Below are 23580 nucleotides of genomic sequence, written 5' to 3' on the forward strand. Positions count from 1 at the left end.
CACTAGCATTTTTCATTGCAGCTTGCTGGTGTTTAGACAAGGACCACCCTCCACATAAAAGTGACACTGGCTTGTGGAAAACAACTTGGCAACACTTGTGCTTGACACACTCGTACCCATGTACCACATATTTTTACAGTTATAAGTTGCATTGATTTGTCTTTACTGCAGGCTGTTTAATGTTTATCATTAAAGTTACAATACGGTTAGGACAATCAATTTAAAGTGGCCATAGTAGGGCTGTGCCATATCGTATAGTCCTAAATTTTAAAATGATAAACAAATCCATGTTGTGAAAATAGAGATATTCATTTAACGACATTGTGCAGTTACGCATAATATGGCATATGTTCATAAGTGAGTCATTTAGGCACAGCAGCAGTATGGTGGAAAATGGCACTGTGGTGGAAGAATTTGTTCCAAAAAGAGAGCAAATTCATTTGTGTGGAGGTGGTTTGATTACAAAATATAAGATGTACAGCAAAAAACAAAACATAATATATAAGATATGCAAGAGGCACCTAACAACAAAAGTGGGAAACTAATCTGTTTCATTGTCTCAAGCAGAACAACCAGTTGAATATGAGGAAAGTCAAAAATTCGGCGAGGAGAACTCAACACTTAGCGTTAACTCACTCAAGCAGATAGATGTCACGGACTTTAGCCTAGCATCTATCTTGTATTTGTTTATGTACTGTGAAGTTTTCAGGGTATGTTTGGCATAATTGTTTACGTTTTCTGTTTATATGCACACTCAATTTTTGTTTATTTTACACAAAAATCAGAATATTGGTAACTTATTTTTTTTTTTTTTATAAAATTACCAAATGTTTACAGATAGTGAAAGCTCAAAACTGTTACATATATACTACAATATAATACAAGCATTTTTAAAATTTTGTTGCAATATTTTGTTCTTGAAATTAATAAGATAATTTTCACTGTTTGTCATATCACCAGGAATATCGTTATTGCAAATATACCCTAAATATCGTAACATAGTTATTGAGTCATATCACCCAGCCCTAACTGTAAATTCTGTATATCCTGTCAGAAATCTTGAGTTAAACTGGTGCATGATCTGTGTGTGTGTGTTTACATGTTTGTACAGGATTTCTCTATATGACTACCAGGCCATGTGTAAAGCTAGTCATCATTCTACCAGCAGTGCACGTCCACTCCTCAGTGTAAGTGTCTAATGTGCTCACATCAGCCTCACAACACATTTTTTCAAGCAAGCTTGCTTTATTTTTTGTTTATCTGTACATTAAGGTAACACATATTAAAGAAATTTGAACATCTGTATAACTACGGATATCTTGGACACCACCCTTTTTCCAACCAGGATATGTTATTGTTGAGACCACTCCACCACTCTGGTATCTGGCCATGGCATGAAGTCAGCCACGCTGATGGATGAGCCATGTCCCAGCCACTAGAGCCTTTTGATAAAATCCTCAAAAACAGCTCATACTGAGTTACAGGCATCTGACCTATATGGGAAAGCACTAAAAAAAATGTGTGAAGCTCTCAAATGAGAGTAGCCTACCCATTTTTACTGTTTGCCAATTTCTGAGAAGAAAATTCATATCATTGTGCACCTGAATAATTTTTGCTTATTTCTTTACAAACAACACAGAAAAAAATGTGTTCTTTTTCTTTTATGCCATGCTTCTTCTCCTTTCAGCCATTATATAATGTGATGGCAGCCCTGAAATGGTTTATTTCCAACATTATTTTGTAAGTGAATGTCTATTTATTTCAGAAGTATAATATATATATAATTAGTTGATAAATAGAAACTTATTATATTTATTTCCTTGTTCTGTCTTGAGACAGGTTTCTATTGGACTTCAAAATCTATGGATTATGGGATTTGGATCATTTTGCTGAAGGTGAGGACAGGGAGAGTACAATGTGAAACTCCACTGAATGCTGGAGCAATAATGTACTTTGAGCTTTGTATGTTGTTGTTGCTCTCTATTACTGGAAAAGCCATTAACTGGCAGATTTAGTGCTATTGCTTTCCAAAGGTTTTATTTGGACTTCTACAATGTTTTCTGTAACTCATATTGCTGCTCATTTCCCTCTATTTTTACCCATCATCATCATCATCACCACCATCATCATGATCCCCATCATCATTGTCATCACCATCGTTGTCGTCATGTTCATTTTCATCCACCATCAACAACATTTTTTGAACATTTGCTTTTCACCACTCCCTTCCTCTCAGCTAAAGCCTCCTTTCATGCATGTAAGTGATATCCCTAGCACCTCATTACCAAGTGCATACCGTGTATGCATGCGTGCCAAGCTAAGGGCAAAGAAGGCACAAAAGCTAGAGATAAAACCTATCAGGTTTTATTTGATTGAATAATTGATAAATATAATGACAAGGATCATAGTGAATATATTCAGTGCTATTTTGTTAATGCTCTTAGTTTTAGATTGTAGCTCATTGAAAAACGTGAGTAGAGAGTCCTAAATGAGAGCTGAAGTAAAAACACTGTCACTTATAAATGGATTAAAGTAAATGTATCTGTATAAAAACACATTTAATAGAAATAATACAAAATAGCATCTCAACTACACAAGTACTTCAGCATATATAATCATGAGAAATGAAATGTATTACCTGTGAAGGACTGGCGCCCCCTCCAGGGTGTGTTCCCGCATTGCGCACAATGATTCCGGGTAGCGTCCGGATCCACCGCGACCCTGGATAAGCGGTTACAGACATCACTGGCTTTAAAAAGTCAGTGATGTGTCTGTAATGTAGTGACCCATCACAAAGCCTTAAAGATACTGTCACCATGTAAACACAGTTAAATTAGTAGCTAAATATGAAGGGCTACAAAGTAGATTCCTCTACTCAACATAATATTCTTAACTCTGCTTGTTAAGGGTAAACATCTTATTATTTTAGGTTTAAAAACAGCACTACTTTAATCAAATGCATCTTTGGAGACTGAATCCTAATCCAAGTTGTGATCTGCTGTCTGCAGCCAGTAAGAAGTCAAAGGGGGACATCCTCCAGCCGTGCGATACGGAGTATCCCAGCTTTGTCTACGAGCCTTCAATTAAGGAGACCAATAGTGTCATCAAGTGTGGGAGGTGTCAAAAGTAAGAACATATTCTTATTTACATATTTCTCACACTCTTGCTGAGGGGATTTTAATTGCTAATGGGCACTGGGATCATGAGTGTACATGGGATATACAAGTCTAGTAAAGGTCTAGTCAAGACGGCGTAAATGAGCTCTGAGCTGAATTATATAGAATAATTCCAGTGGAAAGCAAAGAGCTTGGCACAGAGCTGTGGAACCAATACATTTAATACTGAGAGGTCCAATTCTGAAATCTGATGTGCTGAGCCTTGTTCAAAGTCATAAAAACTACTCAGTATACACAGGAAGGCACATATCAAGTGTAATCTGTATTAATCACCACATATGGAATAATCATTATCATCAGTATCTGCTTTCATACACTTTGGACTAATGTTAGCTTCAGCCAATTATAACTTGCAAGAAAACCACATCAAACAAAGCATTTAATCCTCCTCAGGGTATAAATAAATTTGCCCAGTCTGTAATGATATATAAATCTAATCATATGTAGAAAATAAATTCTTTGTGTGTGGAGTGAGTGGGTCATTTCAAAGTATTTAGAGTCAAAGAGCAGCTGTCCCAGGCCTTTTAAAATTAGGACATTTACCAAGAAGATATTAAACCTCTTCTTGCCCTTATTTCCATCAGCAATGAGCAAGTGACTGACACAGACAGCTGCTGTGCTTTAAAAAGCGCATCAGTGCAATGTTCTAATGCCCTCTAGTGGAACATACAGCTCAGTTGTATCTGTAGTGAGGAGAGTGGCTGATGCTTGGTTTTCATGCTTCAAGGAAAATAGAACTGACAGTGAATTGAATACTAATGGTATAGTATTGTTAAATAAATTATCCTTGTCCATGTCCTGTTTTTCTCCCAGGGTGTTTGTGATTCAGCAGATCCCTGACAGTAACCTGTTGTTGATGGTGGTCCAGGCCGACTGTGACTGCTCTCGCCAGTACCCGCCCATCACCATGGAGCCTAGAGAGGTGAAATATATCCTTGCCACAGAATAAGCAGGCTCGTGGAGTGATGAAGAAACTCTAGGACCTTTAGGGATGAAGGCAAAACGTTAACCCTTAGATGTCCAGAGACATATCCTGTTAAATCATTATGCTCACACCTCCGTAACATTCTCTGGATATTCAAGCAATAATGAAATATCTCCTTTTCTTCTTATGAATATGTGAATATTGTGGATTCAAAGATTACAATCTTCTCTCTAGACAGAATTCCTGCTCGTCTCTCAGTGAGCTCTGATTGAACAAAAACTGTGACATGCTTTTGTTTCAGCTGTAAATGCAACCTAAAATAGGTGGAAAAATTCAAAGTGGGGTGACTGTACGAGTCAATTACTTCTGAAGTAAATAAGCTGTGAATTTGCTTGGACATTTAGAAGGTTCTGGAGTTATTCTTAACCTCTCATCACATAATGCCTCAGTGAAATGTGACCGCATGAAGTCTCAGAAGATCCGCAGACGACCTGAATCTTGTCATGCATACCACCCTCAGGTAATCACACACACACACACACACAAATATCCACTTTTACTATGACTAAGAAGACAAAATGAGGATCACACATCATTAGCACCTCAAATAATTTAATCTAAAGCATAAAAACATTAATTCATTCATTCATTCATGCATTATCTGTAACCGCTTATTCAGTTCAGGGTCGCGGTGGGTCCAGAGCCTACCTGGAATCATTGGGTGCAAGGCGGGAATACACCCTGGAGGTGGCGTCAGTCCTTCACAGGGCAACACACACACACTCATACATTTACTCACACACTCAAACCTACGGACACGTTTGAGTCGCCAATCCACCTACCAACGTGTGTTTTTGGACTGTGGGAGGAAACCGGAGCACCCGGAGGAAACCCACGCAGACACAGGGAGAACACACCACACTCCTCACAGACAGTCACCCGGAGGAAACCCACGCAGACACAGGGAGAACACACCACACTCCTCACAGACAGTCACCCGGAGGAAACCCACGCAGACACAGGGAGAACACACCACACTCCTCACAGACAGTCACCCGGAGGAAACCCACGCAGACACAGGGAGAACACACCACACTCCTCACAGACAGTCACCCGGAGCGGGAATCGAACCCACAACCTCCAGGTCCCTGGAGGTGTGTGACTGCGACACTACCTGCTGTGCCAAAAAACAGCAACATGAATTCCATAAATATTTAAGAGACCAGCAAGAGGTGTGTGAGCTTAAAGAAGTGAGTAAAACCGATACTTAAAGTGCCAGATAAATTTGCAGCCCTTAGATGGATGCAGAGCTTACATAACTTGCATTTCTTTTCTAAAAATCCTGCAGCGTACTCTTTAGCCTTTTGTTTGGATAAGCTCTCTCCTTCTGCAGCATTTTGCACAAATTGTAAAGCAGTACAATACAAAGGTCAGCAAAGTCAAAAATAAGCATGGGTCAGCTTCTGAATTCCTTATCTTCCTGTTCACCAAAGACAAGCCCTGACCAAGTGTGCGGTTCCTAAGACAGAATAAATTTACTTCTTTAGTTGTGCAGTCTGAATGTGCTTTTTTTTCTACCTGATTCCAGGAAAACGCCAAAGATTGTGGAGGAGCAGCAGAGATCCAGTTATCAGCCATTCTCTTCCTGATATCACTGTTGGTCTCTGCACTCATAACACATTGACACCATCACCAAGATCTTCCAAGAGGAAGCCTGCCACTAAAGGGTCACAGAGGAGGAATGATTATAAGCATGATTCACATTTACTTCAATGACTTTTTCAAGAAAGAAACTGATGTTCAGTGGCAAAAGGATAAAAACTTGTTCCTGATATGAGCATCGTATTTCCACTCCAAGGCACTGAGGAAGCCTGGGGGAAAAAAAGAGGAATACAATCAAGAAAGTTTCAAAGCCTTTATACAACGGATGCTCTTTCTTGAAACTTAGTTATATTCTATTTGAATACAGACAGTTTTTCATTGCATGAAAACACAAACAATAGTTCAGAAATGTCTTTTATGACAAGAAATATGTTCTGTATGTGAAAAATACATGAACATTATGTGGAGATAACATACAAAGTGTTCTTTGAGAGTAATGCTTACTGAATGAGACCTAATTTGACATTGAGCTTCATTAAGTTCTTCATACTTCAGAACTGCTTTGGCACAGGATGAAACAGGAAGTGATATATATTCATTCATTCATTCATTATCTGTGACCCTTATCCAGTTCAGGGTCACGGTGGGTCCAGATTCTACCTGGAATCATTGGGCGCAAGGCAGGAATACACCCTGGAGGGGGCGCCAGTCCTTCACAGGGCAACACAGACACACACATTCACTCACACACTCACACCTACGGACACTACCAAGTCACCAATCCACCTACCAACGTGTGTTTTTGGACTGTGGGAGGAAACCGGAGCACCTAGAGGAAACCCACGCAGACACAGGGAGAACACACCAACTCCTCACAGACAGTCACCTGGAGCAGGAATCGAACCCACAACCCCCTGGAGCTGTGTGACTGCGACACTACCTGCTGAAATATAATATATATATATATATATATATATATATAATATATAAAATAATAGCCAGGTTTCTGGAGCCTCACTAAACCTAGACTCAGCTTTTATTATATGATCAGTTTATCTTCAGTACACTGATGATCAATGGTTTGCAAAATAGATGTTAACTCTGTGGTTTAAAGTACAGTAAGTCAGCAAAATGAACACCATATATATGTCAGTGTGGTGTACTTTAATGTATAAATAGTGCATACACTTAATTAAATACAAAGGGAAATGACTAAAGAAAGAACACATACCAAAATCTTCTCCAGCACCATGAATATATACCATGACAAATACTGGATTATCAAGGGTAAGGGAGGGAGCCTGTAACCACTGCTGCTGTAGTTGTCCTTTAAAGTGTAGAATTACCACAGTCTTGCACTAAAAGCAGTCAAGTCAGTGCCTTCAGTTTAGGACAGGATCTTCAGAGATTACTCCCTTTTTTACCAACTCTAAGGCAAATTAATATCTAAATACTCTCATTGCATAGCAGTTAATCCAGATAATCTCAGTTTGTTTTAATTGATAGGTTTAATCAGATGGAGTTCTGTGGGGACATGCCCTTAGGCACGTTCCCAGTCCAGCCCGACTCATCTCTGGGCATGGCCAATGCTCGCAAAAACAGTGTTAAGTGTTTTCACTAGCAATTCACTAGTGAAATATGTACTGATTTTGTTGCAGTTGCTTTAATTGTATTAACCCTTCATTACCTGTGAACTGTAAAACATATTTTTAAATATTAATTTATAAAAATGTGAGTTTAACTGAAATTATATGTATTTCTAAACATTTCAGTCACATTGCACAGGGGCGTTTATCGCATATGTTGCACACTTTATATGAAAAACCCACATGGTTTAGCTCCAGACTATATATTTTTATTTCATTACACATTGTATATCTTTCATGGATTACTCTGCAGTAAATATCTGAGGTGTGCAGTTGCTCAATCTAGAGGTCCACAGAGAACTAAAGAAGGAATAACCACAAATGTCAGGTACGTTACATGTTATCATATGCACTGTGTATCCATGCCGGTATTATGGACATTCATTGTTACTGCTGTTGTAAATATGTGGGTTTACAAACAAGATGAAGTCCATTTCTATTACAGATTTTAAAACGTTAATATGAAATACTTTGTTAATTTCATTCATTCATTATCTGTAACTGTTTATCCAGTTCAGAGTCGCGGTGGGTCCAGAGCCTACCCGGAATCACTGGGCACAAGGCGGGAACACACCCTGGAGGGGGTGCCAGTCCTACACAGGGTGACACACACGCACACATTCATTCACACTTTTGGACACTTTTAAGTCGCCAGTCCACCTACCAACGTGTGTTTTTGAGCTGTGGGAGGAAACCAGAGCACCCGGAGGAAACCCACGCAGACACAGGGAGAACACACCACACTTCTCACAGACAGTCACCCGGAGGAAACCCACGCAGACACAGGGAGAACACACCACACTTCTCACAGACAGTCACCCGGAGGAAACCCACGCAGAAACAGGGAGAACACACCAAACTCCTCACAGACTCCCGGAGCGGCCATCAAACCCTCAACCCCAGGACCGTGGAGCTGTGTGACAGCAACACTACCTGTTGCGCCATTGTGCCGCCCCTTGTTAATTTCAATAAATATGGAAAGGGATTTCTGCTGATTCCCCCCACAGTCATTTAGGCCATTTCAAAGCACACAGCAGCAGACATTGAGCCAAAATTGTAATGGTGCATAAATTCTGGGTAATAAATAATGTATGCTTTTTCATATCAAAGTGTTGTGTTTAAGAGTTATCCTAGTTATAGGAGTTGAAATAGAGCCAGCTTATGCCCTTCATTTGGACTACATGACTCTAGTTTTTTACCTGTACACAAGCATCAACTGCGCATCCATTTGACTAGCAGTATGGATGACAGTCAAACGTTTTCTTATTCTATTATGAACGTCTATGTTTATATTTTATGACACACAATGCAGAGATAAAGCATGCATAATAAATACAACACAAAGAGCATTGCCTTTGTGTTGATAAAAAATGGAAAATAATTGTATAATAATAAATTATTAAACCCTAAGTGGTGATATTTCTTGTATAGTTAAAAGTTAAAAGCTGATGGGCTCAACAAACATTTGAAAAAAGTCATAATACATTTCATGGACCTTTTTCTTTCAGACCTGAATGTAGTGTAGTCTCAGCCACAGATGCTATGCCCACATGTTGACGGAGAGTCTGATACTTTCAGTGTGTTAAGCTAGCCTCACTGTTCTGATTGAATGTCTGCCTCTTATTCATCATGCTCTGCAACATGCCAAAGTAGTAGACTTGTGATTGGTCCTGTGTGTGTCAGTCAAATTTCTTTTACAGCAGTATTAGGCAGTTTGTGGCAACGATTAGCTGCTAAAAGCCTACCCAGAATCACTGAGCACAAGGCGAGAACACACCCTGGAGGGGGCGCTAGTCCTTCACAGGGTGACACACACTTAGACATTCACTCACACCTATGGACACTGTTGAGTCGCCAATCCTGCGTTTTTGGACTGTGGGAGGAAACCAGAGCTCTGTGACTACGACACTACCTTCTGAGCCACCGTGCCACCCTTATGACAAACTTGACTGGTCAAAAGAACAGTGTTTTAAATTATAGAAAAGAACTAAAAACAAAGCAGCCCTAAAGAACATGTTTTCTGATACACAAAATATAATGACCGTGTTTTTTTACTGTAGGATTTTGGAATTTGTTATTGCAATCAAATTATGCTCGAAATTACTTCATTTTCCAAATGAATACAAGGTAATATTTAAAATTATTTTTAAAAAATTTTTTGAAAATAATTTAAAATTATTACAAACTCGATGTTGATATCTGACTTGACTTCCCCCAAATTATACAATTGTTATTTCTTAACAAGTGGCCATTAATATTCGTCGTAATTTTCAGTGTTAGTAATATTGAAATAATAATATTGTTTTCGCGTCGATAGGAGAATCGGGGATTTGTGCAGGCTCTAATGATGACTTTTATTTTAGAAATCGCCCTCTGAAGTTTTGTCTGTCGGCCATGTTGGTGAGGGCTGCTGTTCGTGCTGTGTTCACCGCGGTGTAAATAAAGCGGCTCAGTCTCTCAGCCTCAGTCTCAGAGAAGCAGCGGAGGGCAGTTATTTTCGGAGCTACCGCTCTCTCTCAGCCCTCTTTAACCGTGTTCCTCTGAGAGGAATAACAGGGTCATGTCGTTAATGGAAAGAAACCAACGATAAGCGCGGTGTTATTTTACACCCGAGGGAGAGAGAAGGGGATCATTTGCAGCCATTGAATTGGCTGTCTTATTTTTGTGTCTGAAGTGGCTGCTTGACGCCAGCAAACTGTCTACTCTGGAGGAGGACGGTGAGGTAAGCAGCTCGAAAATATCAGCTATGCTAGTGTCTATTGTATAAGCGCTCCTTATTTAACGCAGTGTGATATTTTTCAACGTCAGCCTTATTTTAATTCGCCAATATGATGTGACAGCCAAACGTCTTTCTCTCTTTCTAAAAATCCTCACGCATTATTTGCGAAGGCATCTTTTGGCTCAGTAGGATGCGGGGTTTACATTCTAGTGGCCTGGTCCGCTGCACCGTTTAAGGTGGAAAATAAAGTTCCAATAAGAAAGCCACCTTAAGAGACTGGTACCGTTGTGGCGCTCCTGTGAACCTGTCACACTGAACGCTGACGCTTGGCGTTGAGAAGGTTTGGTACAGTGTTTTTCTTTGGCTCCCCGTAGTGGCCATACGAGGAATTGCAACTTGCCCATCGATTATTACCGTTAGCCAAATGCTGAATAACACAGGTCAGCCAAAACATTAAAGCCATCACATTCAACCAGCAGCGTCTGGTGTGGACGGATGAAGGATTAGAGGATGATAAACAAACTCTGCCAGAATATATGAGCTACTCTGACTCTGCATCTACAAGGTAGGTATGTCAGATGGGAAAGTGAACTGATGTACTCATCCCGACTCAACACACACTAACACTCCACCGACAAGCCAGAGTTTTTGCAGTGCTAAGAATGATCTACCACTCAAATAATTCCTGCTCTGTGGTGGTCCTCTGGGGGACCTGACCATTAAAGATCTGGGTGAAAGAGGTCTAATGTAGGCTGACAATACATTCTGGTAAAGAGTCACATCCGTGTTAGTGAACACACAAACACACACTAGTGAGCAAATGTGAACCCACACCTCGGCGCCTAGGGAGCAGTTTGGGGGTTAGGTGCCTTGCTCAAGGGCACTTCAGCCATGAATGAATTTTTCCTTGCCCTCCTCGCTTCTCTAACCTCAAAGAAAGTGGTGTGTTCTCCCTGTGTCTGCGTGGGTTTCCTCCGGGTGACTGTCTGTGAGGAGTGTGATGTGTTCTCCCTGTGTCTGCGTGGGTTTTTTCCGGGTGACTGTCTGTGAGGAGTGTGGTGTGTTCTCCCTGTGTCTGCATGGGTTTCCTCTGGGTGACTGTCTGTGCGGAGTGTGGTGTGTTCTCTCTGTGTCTGCGTGGGTTTCCTCCGGGTGACTGTCTGTGAGGAGTTTGTGTGTTCTCCCTGTGTCTGCGTGGGTTTCCTCCGGGTGACTGTCTGTGAGGAGTGTGGTGTGTTCTCCCTGTGTCTGCGTGGGTTTCCTCTGGGTGACTGTCTGTGAGGAGTGTGGTGTGTTCTCCCTGTGTCTGCGTGGGTTTCCTCCAGGTGACTGTCTGTGAGGAGTGTGGTGTGTTCTCCCTGTGTCTGCATGGGTTTCCTCTGGGTGACTGTCTGTGAGGAGTGTGGTGTGTTCTCCCTGTGTCTGCGTGGGTTTCCTCCAGGTGACTGTCTGTGAGGAGTGTGGTGTGTTCTCCCTGTGTCTGCGTGGGTTTCCTCCAGGTGACTGTCTGTGAGGAGTGTGGTGTGTTCTCCCTGTGTCTGCGTGGGTTTCCTCCGGGTGACTGTCTGTGAGGAGTGTGGTGTGTTTTCCCTGTGTCCGCATGGGTTTCCTCTATGTGCTCCGGTTTCCTCCCACAGTCCAAAAACACACATTGGCAGGTGGATTGGCCACTCAAAAGTGTCCGTAGGTGTGAGTGAATGTGTGTGTGTGTGTGTCTCTGTGTTGCCCTGTGAAGGACTGCGCCCAATGATTCCAGGTAGGCTCTGGACCCACTGCGACCCTGAATTGGATAAGCGTTTACAGATATTGAATGAATTATCACTGATGTGCTAATTTCTGTTTTTCATTGTGGATTGTCATTGATAATTTTACCAAAAGTTAATTTATTGGCCTGGTCCCTTATGCAGTGACAATCAGGGTCTAATGGAATTTCGGAATCTTTTAAAGTCTTCATAATACGTGCTGCGGTAAAGTTCATTTTAAAATTCCTTTTTTTTTTTTTTTTTTTTTTATAAAACTAAGGTTTGTGTAGTGCAGGACCTCTTCACTTCTAGTGAGTCCCCTAAACTCTACCTTCAGCGATCAAAAAGGGCAGCCCACCAGCAGCACCATGTTCCAGTTCCCATCCATTAATCCAACCTTTCCAAAGGTTAAATGCCGTCTCTTGCATTGACAGAATAGTACGGCCATGACGGGAGGCATGGCAGCCCCGCTCCCGATGAGTAACCACACAAGAGAGAGAGTGACCGTGGCCAAACTAACACTGGAGAACTTCTACAGCACCCTCCTCACACAGCATGAGGAGAGGGAGATGAGGTAACTGTTAACTTCCTACACACTCCATAACCTTTACATCTGCAGCTAGATGATATTCATCTGAATTGTAACTCTCGTTTTGCAGACAAAAGAAACTGGAGAAGGTGATGGAGGAGGAAGGCTTACTGGATGAAGAGGTGAGTTGCATGTGTGTGTTCCTCTGTAAGGAAACCCAATCATTTCCTCTGAGCTTAGGCTGGTCTCATTTGTGCAGCGCAGCGGAGATTCTTGCTTTAACTGCTCACTGTTCTGCAAAGCCCACCATTCTCATGCTGCGTTCAGCTGTTCTCAGTGTCACAAAATAATGCATTATTTAGTGATGGTGGTAAGCTAATTTGTAGTGTACGGTTTGTACAGTGATCTTTCTTGTGTTCTGTGGTCTTTTCTCAGTCAAATTACTGTATAACTAACACTGTGTAGTCAGTAGTGAGTGAATTGGGTGTGACCCATTCAGCAGGCTCTGCCTAAGAAAGCCTTTACTGCAGATACTATTGTTTAATTGCCACTAACGTAACCTGCTGGACAATGTACTTTAACAGTTGTTTGCCGTTCCTGTAGAAAATCATGAGGCGCTCCCAGCACGCTCGCAAAGAGACGGAGTTCCTGAGACTGAAGCGAACTCGACTGGGGCTTGACGACTTTGAGTCACTCAAAGTAATCGGAAGGGGTGCTTTCGGAGAGGTTGGTCTTCAGTTTCTGGCCTTAACACTAAAAATACTATTGTTGAACCACAATGCATTGTATGCTACTAGAAACACAAGTGAAGAGTAAACAGCATATTAACATGTTTTGGTGTTGTTGCTTTCTTCAGGTTCGTCTGGTGCAAAAAAAGGACACGGGGCACATCTATGCCATGAAAATTCTGAGGAAAGCAGACATGCTAGAGAAGGAACAGGTACAATGAGCCTTATCCTGCACCTCAGAATGTTAAAGCCAGACTATATGTAGTTGGAACATGTCTTAAAACATCATCTCTTTGTAGGTTGCACATATCAGGGCTGAGAGGGATATACTTGTTGAGGCAGATGGAGCATGGGTAGTGAAAATGTTCTACAGTTTCCAAGACAAAAGGAACCTCTATCTCATCATGGAGTTTTTGCCTGGAGGTCAGTCCTGTAGAAGACAGTATAGAGTCGAAATATGTACCTGAACTCTCAGCTTTTCTTGTTTTCTTTTTTGCCTCAGTCCTCTTCCAAAAAGTCATTAATCATCAAAGTCTGATGTGAGGAATCAAGACAAATTAAACCAATGACTCCTTCTGTCAACTCTGTTAGCTTTGTGACTATTACACCTGTGCTCCACTGATTTCTGTTGTCTCTGTTTGGTCAGGAGACATGATGACTCTGCTTATGAAGAAAGACACTCTCTCAGAAGAGGCCACTCAGTTTTATATAGCAGAGACAGTGCTGGCTATTGACTCCATTCACCAGCTGGGCTTCATACACAGAGACATCAAGCCTGACAACCTACTGCTCGACTCGCGGGTGTGTCTCGCACGGGGGTGTAACAATTCAGACATTTCACTTTAGAATAACAGTTGTTCTTGCTGTTCACTTATAAAAAAGACATAGTAGCATTATTTATCTTGTTTAGGCCTAAGTTCAGAAGTCAAAACAAATCCACAGCCACTACAAAGCTTTATTAATACAATCAGGCTAGTGTTCAGAAGTGCAAAGGTAAAAAACCAGTAATGTTAAGTAAAATATCTTAATTTACGTCCTAGGGTCATGTCAAGTTATCTGACTTTGGTCTCTGCACTGGTTTGAAGAAGGCCCACCGCACTGAGTTTTACAGAAACCTTACACACAACCCCCCAAGTGACTTCTGTAAGTATCACCATTCTCCTACAATGTTTCTCAGTTCACACACATGGCCATTTGTTTAAAGTATTAAAAAGATATTTTTAACCACAGAAAAGAGCCAAACAACAGTTTTTCTCGTGCTGTAAGTGCAACTTATTTGAGATGAGGAATCAAAATGCTCTGTAGTCCCAGAATGAACTGGTTTAAGTTTCATGGAGTTAGTTCCATAACTTGTTTCAGAACAAGATAAAAAACTGATTGCTTCTTTGCACAAGAAAGCACACATTTGAGTTATTTGCAAGGCTTCAATGTACATTATACCCATTAAAATGGGCTTTTCTTATTGCATTATATATATATACAATTAATATAGAAAGATCTCATGTGGCTAGTTGACTCTGGATTGTGTAGTTTTTTTAATACACCACTGCAGAATGTAAAAAGGTTTATTTTTTTATTTTTAAATAAGCCTTTCAGAATATGAACTCAAAAAGGAAAGCTGAAACATGGAAAAAGAACAGACGGCAACTGGTAGGTTGTGTGTGTGTGTGTGAGTGAAAGAGAGATTAATGAAGAAAATATTTGATACAAGACAGGACAGAGTAGTAACTACTTGTTAAATTTGAATCCTTTGTGCACACAGGCATATTCCACTGTTGGCACGCCAGACTACATTGCCCCTGAGGTCTTCATGCAGACAGGATACAATAAGTTATGTGACTGGTGGTCCCTGGGGGTCATCATGTATGAGATGCTGATAGGTATGAACGTATAGTATATTGCTCATATTAATATATCAGAGGTCATGCAGCAGACTGATTAACAAACGATTGCATGAAGCGTTTGCGCTTTTAATTCACCTTTTAAATATGTCAGGAAATAGAAAAAGCAGTGCACATCACTCTGCACTTAAATGTAATACCAAGGCTCTTTTGATTCTTTGGCTACTAGTACGCTTTCCACCATTCTGTACCTAGGTTACATTTAAACATTAGTTTAGAGCCTAGTTTGATGCACTGTAGTGAACAAGGATGTTTATAATGAATCTTTGACCAATTGTCAGTTCTAATTCTTGAGAAAATCTGAATCTATTTTCTGTCAAGGAGCTCTTTCAGTGAAGTAAAAAAAAAAACCAGTCCGCCTTGGTAAAATGTGCCCTTTCACCACATTCACTTGGAGTTCAAAGAGGTTTTGTTCTGTTTTCCTGTCCCAGGCTACCCACCCTTCTGTTCGGAGACGCCACAGGAAACATACAGGAAAGTCATGAACTGGCGAGAAACTCTGATCTTCCCCCCTGAGGTCCCCATCTCTGAGAAAGCCAAAGCCCTGATCCTCAGGTTGGACACGCGCACCTTTACACATATGCTCGTGTGTCTGTGTGGGCGTATTCCAAAATTAGGTTGGAGCAATTAATTGAAAGACCATCAATTTTAAATGGTGAAAATTTCACACAACTTTTGTTGATTTTAAACTTACAACAAATGTTGAATTTGAAATGTATTACATGTTTTATTTGTCTGTCTTATGAAGTCTGTGGAGAAAATACAGATATATTACAGTAAAGCTTTTTTTATTTTTTGCATTTAAATGTGGCTGCAGGTAGGAAGAGAGTGGGCTGGGCCCTATTTGAAGCTCTAATGGATTGGCATAGGCGATTTTACATCTTATCCCATGTATGATTATAATTACTGCCAGCTATTCCAAAGTCAGTGTCAGCTAATATATTTCTCTCCAGTGATGCCTATTGACCTTGCTGTGTGTGTGTGCCCATTCTCCCCAATATTTCTGTTCATGGTGCTGGCCAGCATGGGCATCTGTCAGCTGATGTGACAGATCTGGGTAGTTGGCATTCTTCAGCACGTTAATCTGATCAGTGGCATCACATTAGTGACAGTTTGAAAATAAGCAGTGGGTTGGCCTCACTTGTGTGAGAGGAGGGCCCTGTGTGCAGTCAAGGGAGACTCGCTGACGTGGGGAATTAATGACAACTAATAATTTGGCAAAGGGCTCATTTAAACCTTTTTTAAAATAGCGGGTGCAGGTTTCTGGACTGGTGAATTTCTTTCTCTGTCTCTCTCTCTCGAACCCCGACCCCCATTCCCCTCTCTGTCCAAACTCACTGTCACTTTGTTTCATTTGTAGTTCGGTTCTGTAGCACTTTCCTGTAAGAATCTTTTGACTCCCAACTTGGTGAATAGACCGATTGTAGAACTATACTGCAGAGTAAAAAAAAAAACCTTGGTGGCAGATGTTTTTCAGACCAAAGTGTGTTCAAGCTTCCCCCTCCCAGATTAGTGGCGCTGTGGTGAGATGGAGAGATATGTTAAAACAATGAGAACTGTCTAAAATGAATACTGAGAGAAAGTCTGTGTTTTCTGATCTGCTCAGATTTGGTCCTGCCCTCGTTCTTTGGAATAAGCACCTCCTGTACAAGCCAAAATAAATTGAATTAAAAAAAACCTGTAAAATAAGACTACAGTTATAAACGTTTATAAATGACAATCAAAATAAAGAGAATAAAAACATTCTAGTGGTTTTAAATTACTCTTGATATTAGGGATGCACTGATTTTGAATTTTTGGGCCGATACGATAGCCGGTAATTTTATCTTTTTGTAATTAAAGCAAATTCACATTGGACTAAGCCTCATAGGACAAGCCTTATCTTCGTTATTTGTACATTTCTGTACTGTTTAATTTTATCCTTTAAGTTTATTATGCTAGTTGCCCTTTGAAGGACTGCCCCCCCTCATTGGAGTGTACCCAATGATTCTGGGTAGGCTCCGGACCCACCGTGACCCTGAAGTGGATAAGCGCTTACAGATAATGAATGAATGAATGAATGAATTGTAGTTCATTTATACGTTTATCAGAGATTTACTGCTGGTTCCGCATGAATGGTTTCTAGAGGGGCGCTAATTAGTGCAGCACCGGGTTTGTTTGGAGAGCGACATAAAGCAGCTCAGAGCGAGCGAGCGAGGGAGAGTGTGTTTGTAATCGTTTATCATCGTGTTTCAGTAATACATTCAGAATGACTCTATCTATAGTCATGTTTTTTATATATATATAAGAAGGGCTCCTGCACTGTGGTGGTGTTTGGGAGTATCTTTCTGTCGTTTAACCAGCTGTGTATGTGTTTACACCGCTATCTGTGGAGAAATTTGATCTCTGCAGAAACTGTGGAAAACGTCCACACAGCAGACAGTTTTACAGGCGTCAGTGCGCATGAGCAAACAATAAATGGCACCAAGTTATATAGGGTGTCCAGACGTCCTCTTTTACCCGGACATGTCCTCTTTTTTAGACTTAAAAAATGTCCAGGCGGAATTTCACAAACGTCCGAGATTTTGCTTTTCTAGAGCTTACATAGAACTTCGAGAAGTTTCGTTCACAAACTAGTCCCGCCCTCCCTTACTCCGTTTGGTTCGCTTGAGTGAGAAGGGGGCGTGGTGAATTAGCCTAAAATCTTCGGATTGGACGGTCTGACTGTAGAGCTACCGTTATTGGTCGATAACCTTCTCTGTAAACATTCAATTGGTCAGTCTGCACGTCAGTAGTCCACCCTTTTTCACCATCTCAGATCTGGTCACCCTAGCTAATATTCCAGTTTTGGTGTGTTGTGGGTACAACTTTAAAATAAGACTACATTTATAAAGGTTTATACATGGTTTTAAAAATCTGTTACAAAGGATCATTCATGACTTTCTGAAATAAACAGAAATGAAACATGTTTTTATTACTGAGGGCAAAACACCATTGCTTTATTAGCTGTTATTTAGGGTTTTTGTTTTTAAGGTTGGTTAAAAACCCAAAACCCAAAAAGAAGCAGTCGTTTTTTATGTAGGACAATTTTGCAAACTCTATAAAGAATTAGTCTGCGTTTGTCTTCATGCCTTTATGTTCGTGATTGATAAATTGAGTAAGTTTGTGAATTATTTCCTTGAAAAAGAAGTCAATTATCTAAAATGATTGTGAGTGGCTGTAGTTCTAGAAGTAAAGAGAAGTTTGTTTGATTCTGTATTTGCGCATGTGTTTTCAGGTATTGCACAGATGCAGAAAACAGGATCGGGGCTGTGAGTGTGGAAGAGATCAAAAGTCACCCTTTCTTTGAATCAGTTGACTGGGAGCATATCAGGTCTGCACACTTAACACATCGAGTCCTGCATTTCAGCTGTCTGTGTTTTAAAGATGAAAATCCCACACCAAAACTTCCTTAAATATCTATAGTGTTCTGCAGAGAATATAGTTTTGAACAGCTTCTTAATTTTCCATTTATGTTCCTGATCTCCTCAGTTACATTTGATGGACATTGAATAAAGCATTAGAAGTTCAAAGAGATTAGCTTTAGTTTTCATTAATTGTTGTGTCTCCATACAGAGAAAGACCTGCTGCTATTTCTATTGAGATCAAAAGCATTGATGACACCTCCAATTTTGATGACTTCCCTGAGTCTGACATTTTACAGCCAGGTGAGCACTGCCACTGTAACACTTGTTAAGGTCTGGGATCTTCAATACTCCTGTTTAGATCTTTTCTGGAAGAGTTATAAGCAGTTAAGACCTGGTTAAGCATGGCAGAAAGAATCCTTTGTTACTAGCACTTCACAGTATGCTGTATTTGACTGATATATGCCCCTCTCTCATGTCAGTGACAAATGTAACAGAACCCGACTTCAAGTCTAAAGACTGGGTTTTCCTCAACTACACCTACAAGCGCTTTGAAGGTCTGACGCAGCGTGGAACCATCCCTACCTACACAAAAGCTGGCAAAGCCTAAGATACAGCATCCGCCGACAGAGACAGGGCAGAGAGGCACATTCAAGGCGTGTGCACTGGCCACAGCTGCATTTTCTCTGTTGCCATAAGGTGTCATCACCTCCACTTCAGAGACCTTTGCACTGCAGTTCTGGGCTGAAAAATTTGCACCTGGAGGAGCCCAGGCAGGTTCACCTGTCCTATCCTTAGTAAGAAGAAGGAAAGAGAAATGAAACAAACAACAGAGCTACTTCTAGCTTACACTGGTTCTATCTGCTCAGGTAAGAGGAGGCTTGTGTGTAACACCCTCTTTCATTGTCCAAACACTGTACTGTAGACTCAACAAGTTATGACTGAATAAACAGGGTTCCAAACCCCAAAGTGGGACTTTAGTTCTTACCTCATCTCAGCCTTATGTGCATATTATACAAGTTACGTATTTTGCCTAAAAACGTCAATGAACGTTGCAAATGTGTTTAATAAAGAGTGTTGGGATAATGTGGCTTATGGTGGATCCAAAAGAGAACTCGCATTTATTGTTCCTCTCTTTCCCCACCACCTTCCACAAGAAAAACACTGGACCCCCTTATGCTCATAGCAAGTTAAATCTATTTTTGCAGAGACATAATATGTGCAAGATGTAGCATTAGTCACACTAGTAAAGCAATGTATTTCCTCTAAGCAACTCAAGTTACACTAATTAATTGTAGAGCAATCAAACGTCACTGCATTATTTCCGTAAGTACCTTAAATAACCTGTTAATGCTGTTAATAACACTATATTGCCAATACGGACAGTCACATGCTGTTGCATGCAGATATTTTGCTACAAGTAAATGCTCTGCGCTTGATTATTCAGTCATAAACGTATTGTTTTGATTTTTGGAGTGTGTCCTGATCAATTACATTTGGGAGCATACCAGTGTTGAAAAGGTTTACTTTAGATGTTTGTCTTGTACTGGAGTACATGAGATGTGCATATGAGGAATATTATTTAATTTATGACCATTAATTAAATGGTTGCCACATGTTCCAGTTTCTGCTGTGCTCCTGTATATTTGTAGATATTTAGTGACTAAATATGTTATCGTGAATCTCTACTGCTCACTGACTAAAAGCATATACTGTAAAAGGGACAAACGGCTCAATACTGCAGAAAACAATGTAACTATGTTGTCTTTAATGTGTGTAAAATAATGTGGTCGTTTGTTGTGATGGTGAGAGTGTTCTTGATTGTCCTGATCACTGTAGAATGTGGTTATCTGCTGTGTATGAACTGATGGCGGTGTACAAAAAGAGAAAAGAGACATAAATGCTGTTTAAATTATTAAAAAGTCATAACTTGGCTTGGTGAAAGTTTCTTTTTTATCAGTTTAGATAAAGATAATAGACCTGGAATCATTGGGCGCAAGGCAGGAATACACCCTGGAGGGGGCGCCAGTCCTTCACAGGGCAACACACACTCACACCTACGGACACTTTTGAGTCGCCAATCCACCTACCAACATGTGTTTTTGGACTGTGGGAGGAAATGCCCTGTTTAACTGTGTTGATATGTACATAGGTACATCTTCATTGAGCATAACTGTACCTTATTCAAATCCAATATTTATTCCACAAAAAACTATTGTGATCCCAAGTGTGTAATACAACAGTACATGACCTCAGACCCCAAACAATAAACAGTCATTTAATGTATTTGTGTCAATGTAAAAACAGCATTTGAAATATTAGTATACAACAAAAACTTAATGTAATATAAAGTCCTTTTACTTCCAATGTGCCCGCGGTGTTCAGACATAATCCAAACAAAAGCATCCAAGACGTATGGTCATCTGTGGTCCAGGTAACTGCAGTTTAAATGGCAAGTCCAAATACACTCACGATGCAGTACATTGATTTATTCTCCCACCTCACCGTGCAACTGCCTGTTTAAAAAAAAAACAGACTGAAGAAAAAGATTCCCTAAACACTGCACCATGTCAGTGATATGGTCACAACCAAGAGACATGTTGTTAAGCATCATACCATCAGACGTGTTGTCCCAGAAACATGAGCAAGCAGTCTGCAAACCAGCTCCATTCTTCTGCATGATGATACAGGTTACTGCTCAAAGGAAGAGACACAGACTTATGACATTGACGTGGCATTAAAGTTAGGGTTCCCTATCCTCACAAATCCTTCAAACATTTCTCTGGCTAATGGAGACACACATACACACATAAAAGAGCATTTACTGGTGATCTACTTGTTTCTCAGTTGTATTCACACTTTAACTAAGGCTTTGTTATGGATGCAACTGACATGGAATAAAGCCACCACCAGTTTTATGCATGTATACAGATGTCTTCTTCTGGACATTTAAGGTTGGGTTTTTAACTTATTAGACTGCTTAAATGATTAACTGAAAACAGGTAATTAAGTTAGATCATTTAAATTAAGTAAAAAATAAGATAGATCCTGCCACGTGATGATTTTTAGTAGAAATACATACAAATAGGTTTGATCTATCAAAGTATCCTATGAAGTGAGCTCCCCTGGTATTGAGACTCAGTGTTTATTACATGACTGTGTGTCAAATCCTAATTATCAGATTTATCAGGCACAGATGTTCTTGCCTATGTATTTGAATGGTTTGCCCAGTTTGCTGAGCTGACTGAGACACTGCTCCACCACGCTGTTTGTCCACTGGTTCACTCGGTTGTGCTGGTATGCGTTACCACCAATGGCTCCTTCCACTGCCTAGATATTCAAAACAAACAATTCACCCGGCTTTATGGAATATCATAAAAATGTGAGCTGCAACGAAGAGTCTTGTGTGGGCAGTACTGTGTTACCTCCTTTACAATAGAGCTCACTTCCTCCACAACGAAGGCGGTCTGGAGAAAAAAAGACAGAAAGCAACTTAAATCCATATCATCCATCGAAAATAAAAAAGGACGACTACTGACGTGCAGACTGACCAATTAAATGTTTACAGAGAAGGTTATGGACCAATAACGGTAGCGCTACAGTCAGACCGTCCAATCAGAATATTTTAGGCTACTTCACCACGCCCCCTTCTCACTCAAGCGAACCAATCGGAGTGTGTTGGGGGGGCGGGACTAAATCCCGGACGTTTGTGAAATTCCGCCCGGACATTTTTTTTAAGTTTATAAAAGAGGACATGTCCGAGTAAAAGAGGGCGTTTAGTCACCCTAGGAAAACATTAATTAGTTTGAGGGGAGGCCATTTTAAATTGAGGGACCAGATTTTTAAAATGAGCGAAGACTTTTTAAACTGAGGGAACAGATTGTTAAACTGACAGAATAAGGGCTTTAACGGAACAGACTATTAATCTGTGGGAATGACTTAGGCAATTAAATTGAGGGGACATGTTATTTAGATAACACCATAGTAAACGAAGTCAAAATTTCGTTAAATTAACGGAACACTGTTAAACCAGGGAAGTCTTTAAAATCAAAAGAACAGTTTTTAACGTGAAGATGTATTAAATCAAGTTAATTAAACGTTACACGGTGGAAACGAACCCGGGGGAACCTTTTAAGCCTCTAAATCTGTCTGTTGAAAAAAAAAATCCTCTGCAAACATGAAGCCGATTTAGGTCAAGTTAAAGTGTGTAGATGTTTCTTTTCTGGGCGGAGAAAGCTTAGTGAAAATGTAAACGTTAAGCCTCTTCCTCTCACTTCTGAAAATCCTCCTTGTCGTCAGGACTGGACCCGTTTACACGGGATAGTTTGTACCTTTCAACTAACATTTCTCTAACGCTGGTGAGGTTACATAAACCCAGAGCGAATTAAAAATGCGGTAGCGTTGAAACAGACATTGTTCGTGCTATATTTACTGCTCAGAAAATGAGTTTTATAAACGAGTGTGAGCGTTTACCTCTTCCCCGCTCTGAAAGTCTTCCATTGCTTCTTCGTGTTGGTGTCCCTCGGTCCTTAGCCACTGCAACACGCCGTTGCCATGGAAACCGTGACGGCAGCGCCGTGGTGCGTTCACAAGCCGATACTGCACGTCGATTTCTATTTATTGAGTAAATGCGTTAGGTTTTATACCAGGCCCTTCTTTATAATCACTTTAAAAATGTATTTGATTAGAAAGTGATTATGACGGAATTATAACGACGAAAAACAAAGACGAAATACATATAAAATAAAAGAATAAACGAACATTTTTTATCGGTTTAGTATAGGGCCCTGCTGGTACCATATTTTATACATTATGCCAATTTAATATAGGGGAATGACTTAATAATTTGAAAGAGATATTTAAATATCCCATTTCCACACATTATGCATTTGTTCATTCATCTTCTGTAACCACGTCATCCAGTTCAGGGACACACACTGGACAGGGCTCCAATACATTACAGGACATCACACCTAAAAGCATGTTATTGGACCATGGGAGTAAGCCGGAGCACTTGGATGAAACCTACACAGAAACGCTGGAAAATTGCTGTGAGGATTTGCCGGCATTCAGCCACAAGAACATTAGAGAGATCAGTTACCGATGGCAAGTTCAGGATCAGGCACTACTCCAGCTTTTGCACACTGCTCCACAGCCCGATGCTGGGGGCTTAATACCCCTCTAGCTGATGTTTAGCATGGAGCATGGTGACATTAAACTCACTTGCAG

At 40.5% G+C, this 23580-nt stretch overlaps 3 protein-coding genes across 3 annotated transcripts in view; 2 read left to right on the forward strand and 1 right to left on the reverse strand.

The window, feature by feature from the left end:
- cacna2d4a (calcium channel, voltage-dependent, alpha 2/delta subunit 4a) overlaps window positions 1-7589 on the forward strand; it is a 95223-nt gene extending 87634 nt beyond the window's left edge. The window contains exons 32-39 of the mRNA XM_066668886.1: window positions 1112-1187; window positions 1688-1740; window positions 1840-1895; window positions 2237-2257; window positions 3009-3126; window positions 3990-4105; window positions 4539-4621; window positions 5690-7589. Of these exons, the coding sequence (XP_066524983.1) occupies window positions 1112-1187; window positions 1688-1740; window positions 1840-1895; window positions 2237-2257; window positions 3009-3126; window positions 3990-4105; window positions 4539-4621; window positions 5690-5785 (619 nt within the window). The 3' untranslated portion in view covers window positions 5786-7589. The remainder of the gene's footprint in view (window positions 1-1111; window positions 1188-1687; window positions 1741-1839; window positions 1896-2236; window positions 2258-3008; window positions 3127-3989; window positions 4106-4538; window positions 4622-5689) is intronic.
- A 2206-nt stretch (window positions 7590-9795) lies between these two features.
- On the forward strand, window positions 9796-20266 carry stk38l (serine/threonine kinase 38 like). The gene is given in 15 exon segments (XM_066669082.1): window positions 9796-10071; window positions 12245-12384; window positions 12470-12521; window positions 12943-13065; window positions 13196-13279; window positions 13367-13490; window positions 13714-13868; window positions 14108-14210; window positions 14656-14717; window positions 14830-14947; window positions 15400-15523; window positions 18225-18320; window positions 18563-18654; window positions 18834-18934; window positions 18936-20266. Coding segments are annotated over 14 exon segments (1476 nt in total). The 5' UTR covers window positions 9796-10071; window positions 12245-12256; the 3' UTR covers window positions 19050-20266.
- A 362-nt stretch (window positions 20267-20628) lies between these two features.
- On the reverse strand, window positions 20629-22928 carry dynlt1b (dynein light chain Tctex-type 1b). Its single transcript, XM_066669085.1, has 5 exons — window positions 22825-22928; window positions 21777-21818; window positions 21558-21681; window positions 20968-21045; window positions 20629-20867 (listed from the first exon to the last, which is right to left on the reverse strand). Exons 1-5 carry the CDS (start codon window positions 22849-22851, stop codon window positions 20797-20799), a joined length of 342 nt encoding a protein of 113 aa, XP_066525182.1. The 5' UTR covers window positions 22852-22928; the 3' UTR covers window positions 20629-20796.
- Between the last annotated feature and the right edge of the window lie 652 nt (window positions 22929-23580).

This window comes from Hoplias malabaricus, chromosome 4 (genome assembly GCF_029633855.1).
Source record: "Hoplias malabaricus isolate fHopMal1 chromosome 4, fHopMal1.hap1, whole genome shotgun sequence".
Lineage (NCBI taxonomy): Eukaryota > Metazoa > Chordata > Actinopteri > Characiformes > Erythrinidae > Hoplias > Hoplias malabaricus.

Excerpts from the sequence above, each read along its gene's own strand:
- dynlt1b (XM_066669085.1), bottom strand. The coding sequence starts at position 22,851 with ATGGAAGACTTTCAGAGCGGGGAAGAG. Across the intron at positions 21,819-22,824 it reads ACTTTCAGAGCGGGGAAGAG|ACCGCCTTCGTTGTGGAGGA; the intron begins GTAAACGCTCAC and ends TTTTTTCTCCAG. Across the intron at positions 20,868-20,967 it reads CTGGGACAACACGTCTGATG|GCAGTTGCACGGTGAGGTGG; the intron begins GTATGATGCTTA and ends TTTTTTAAACAG.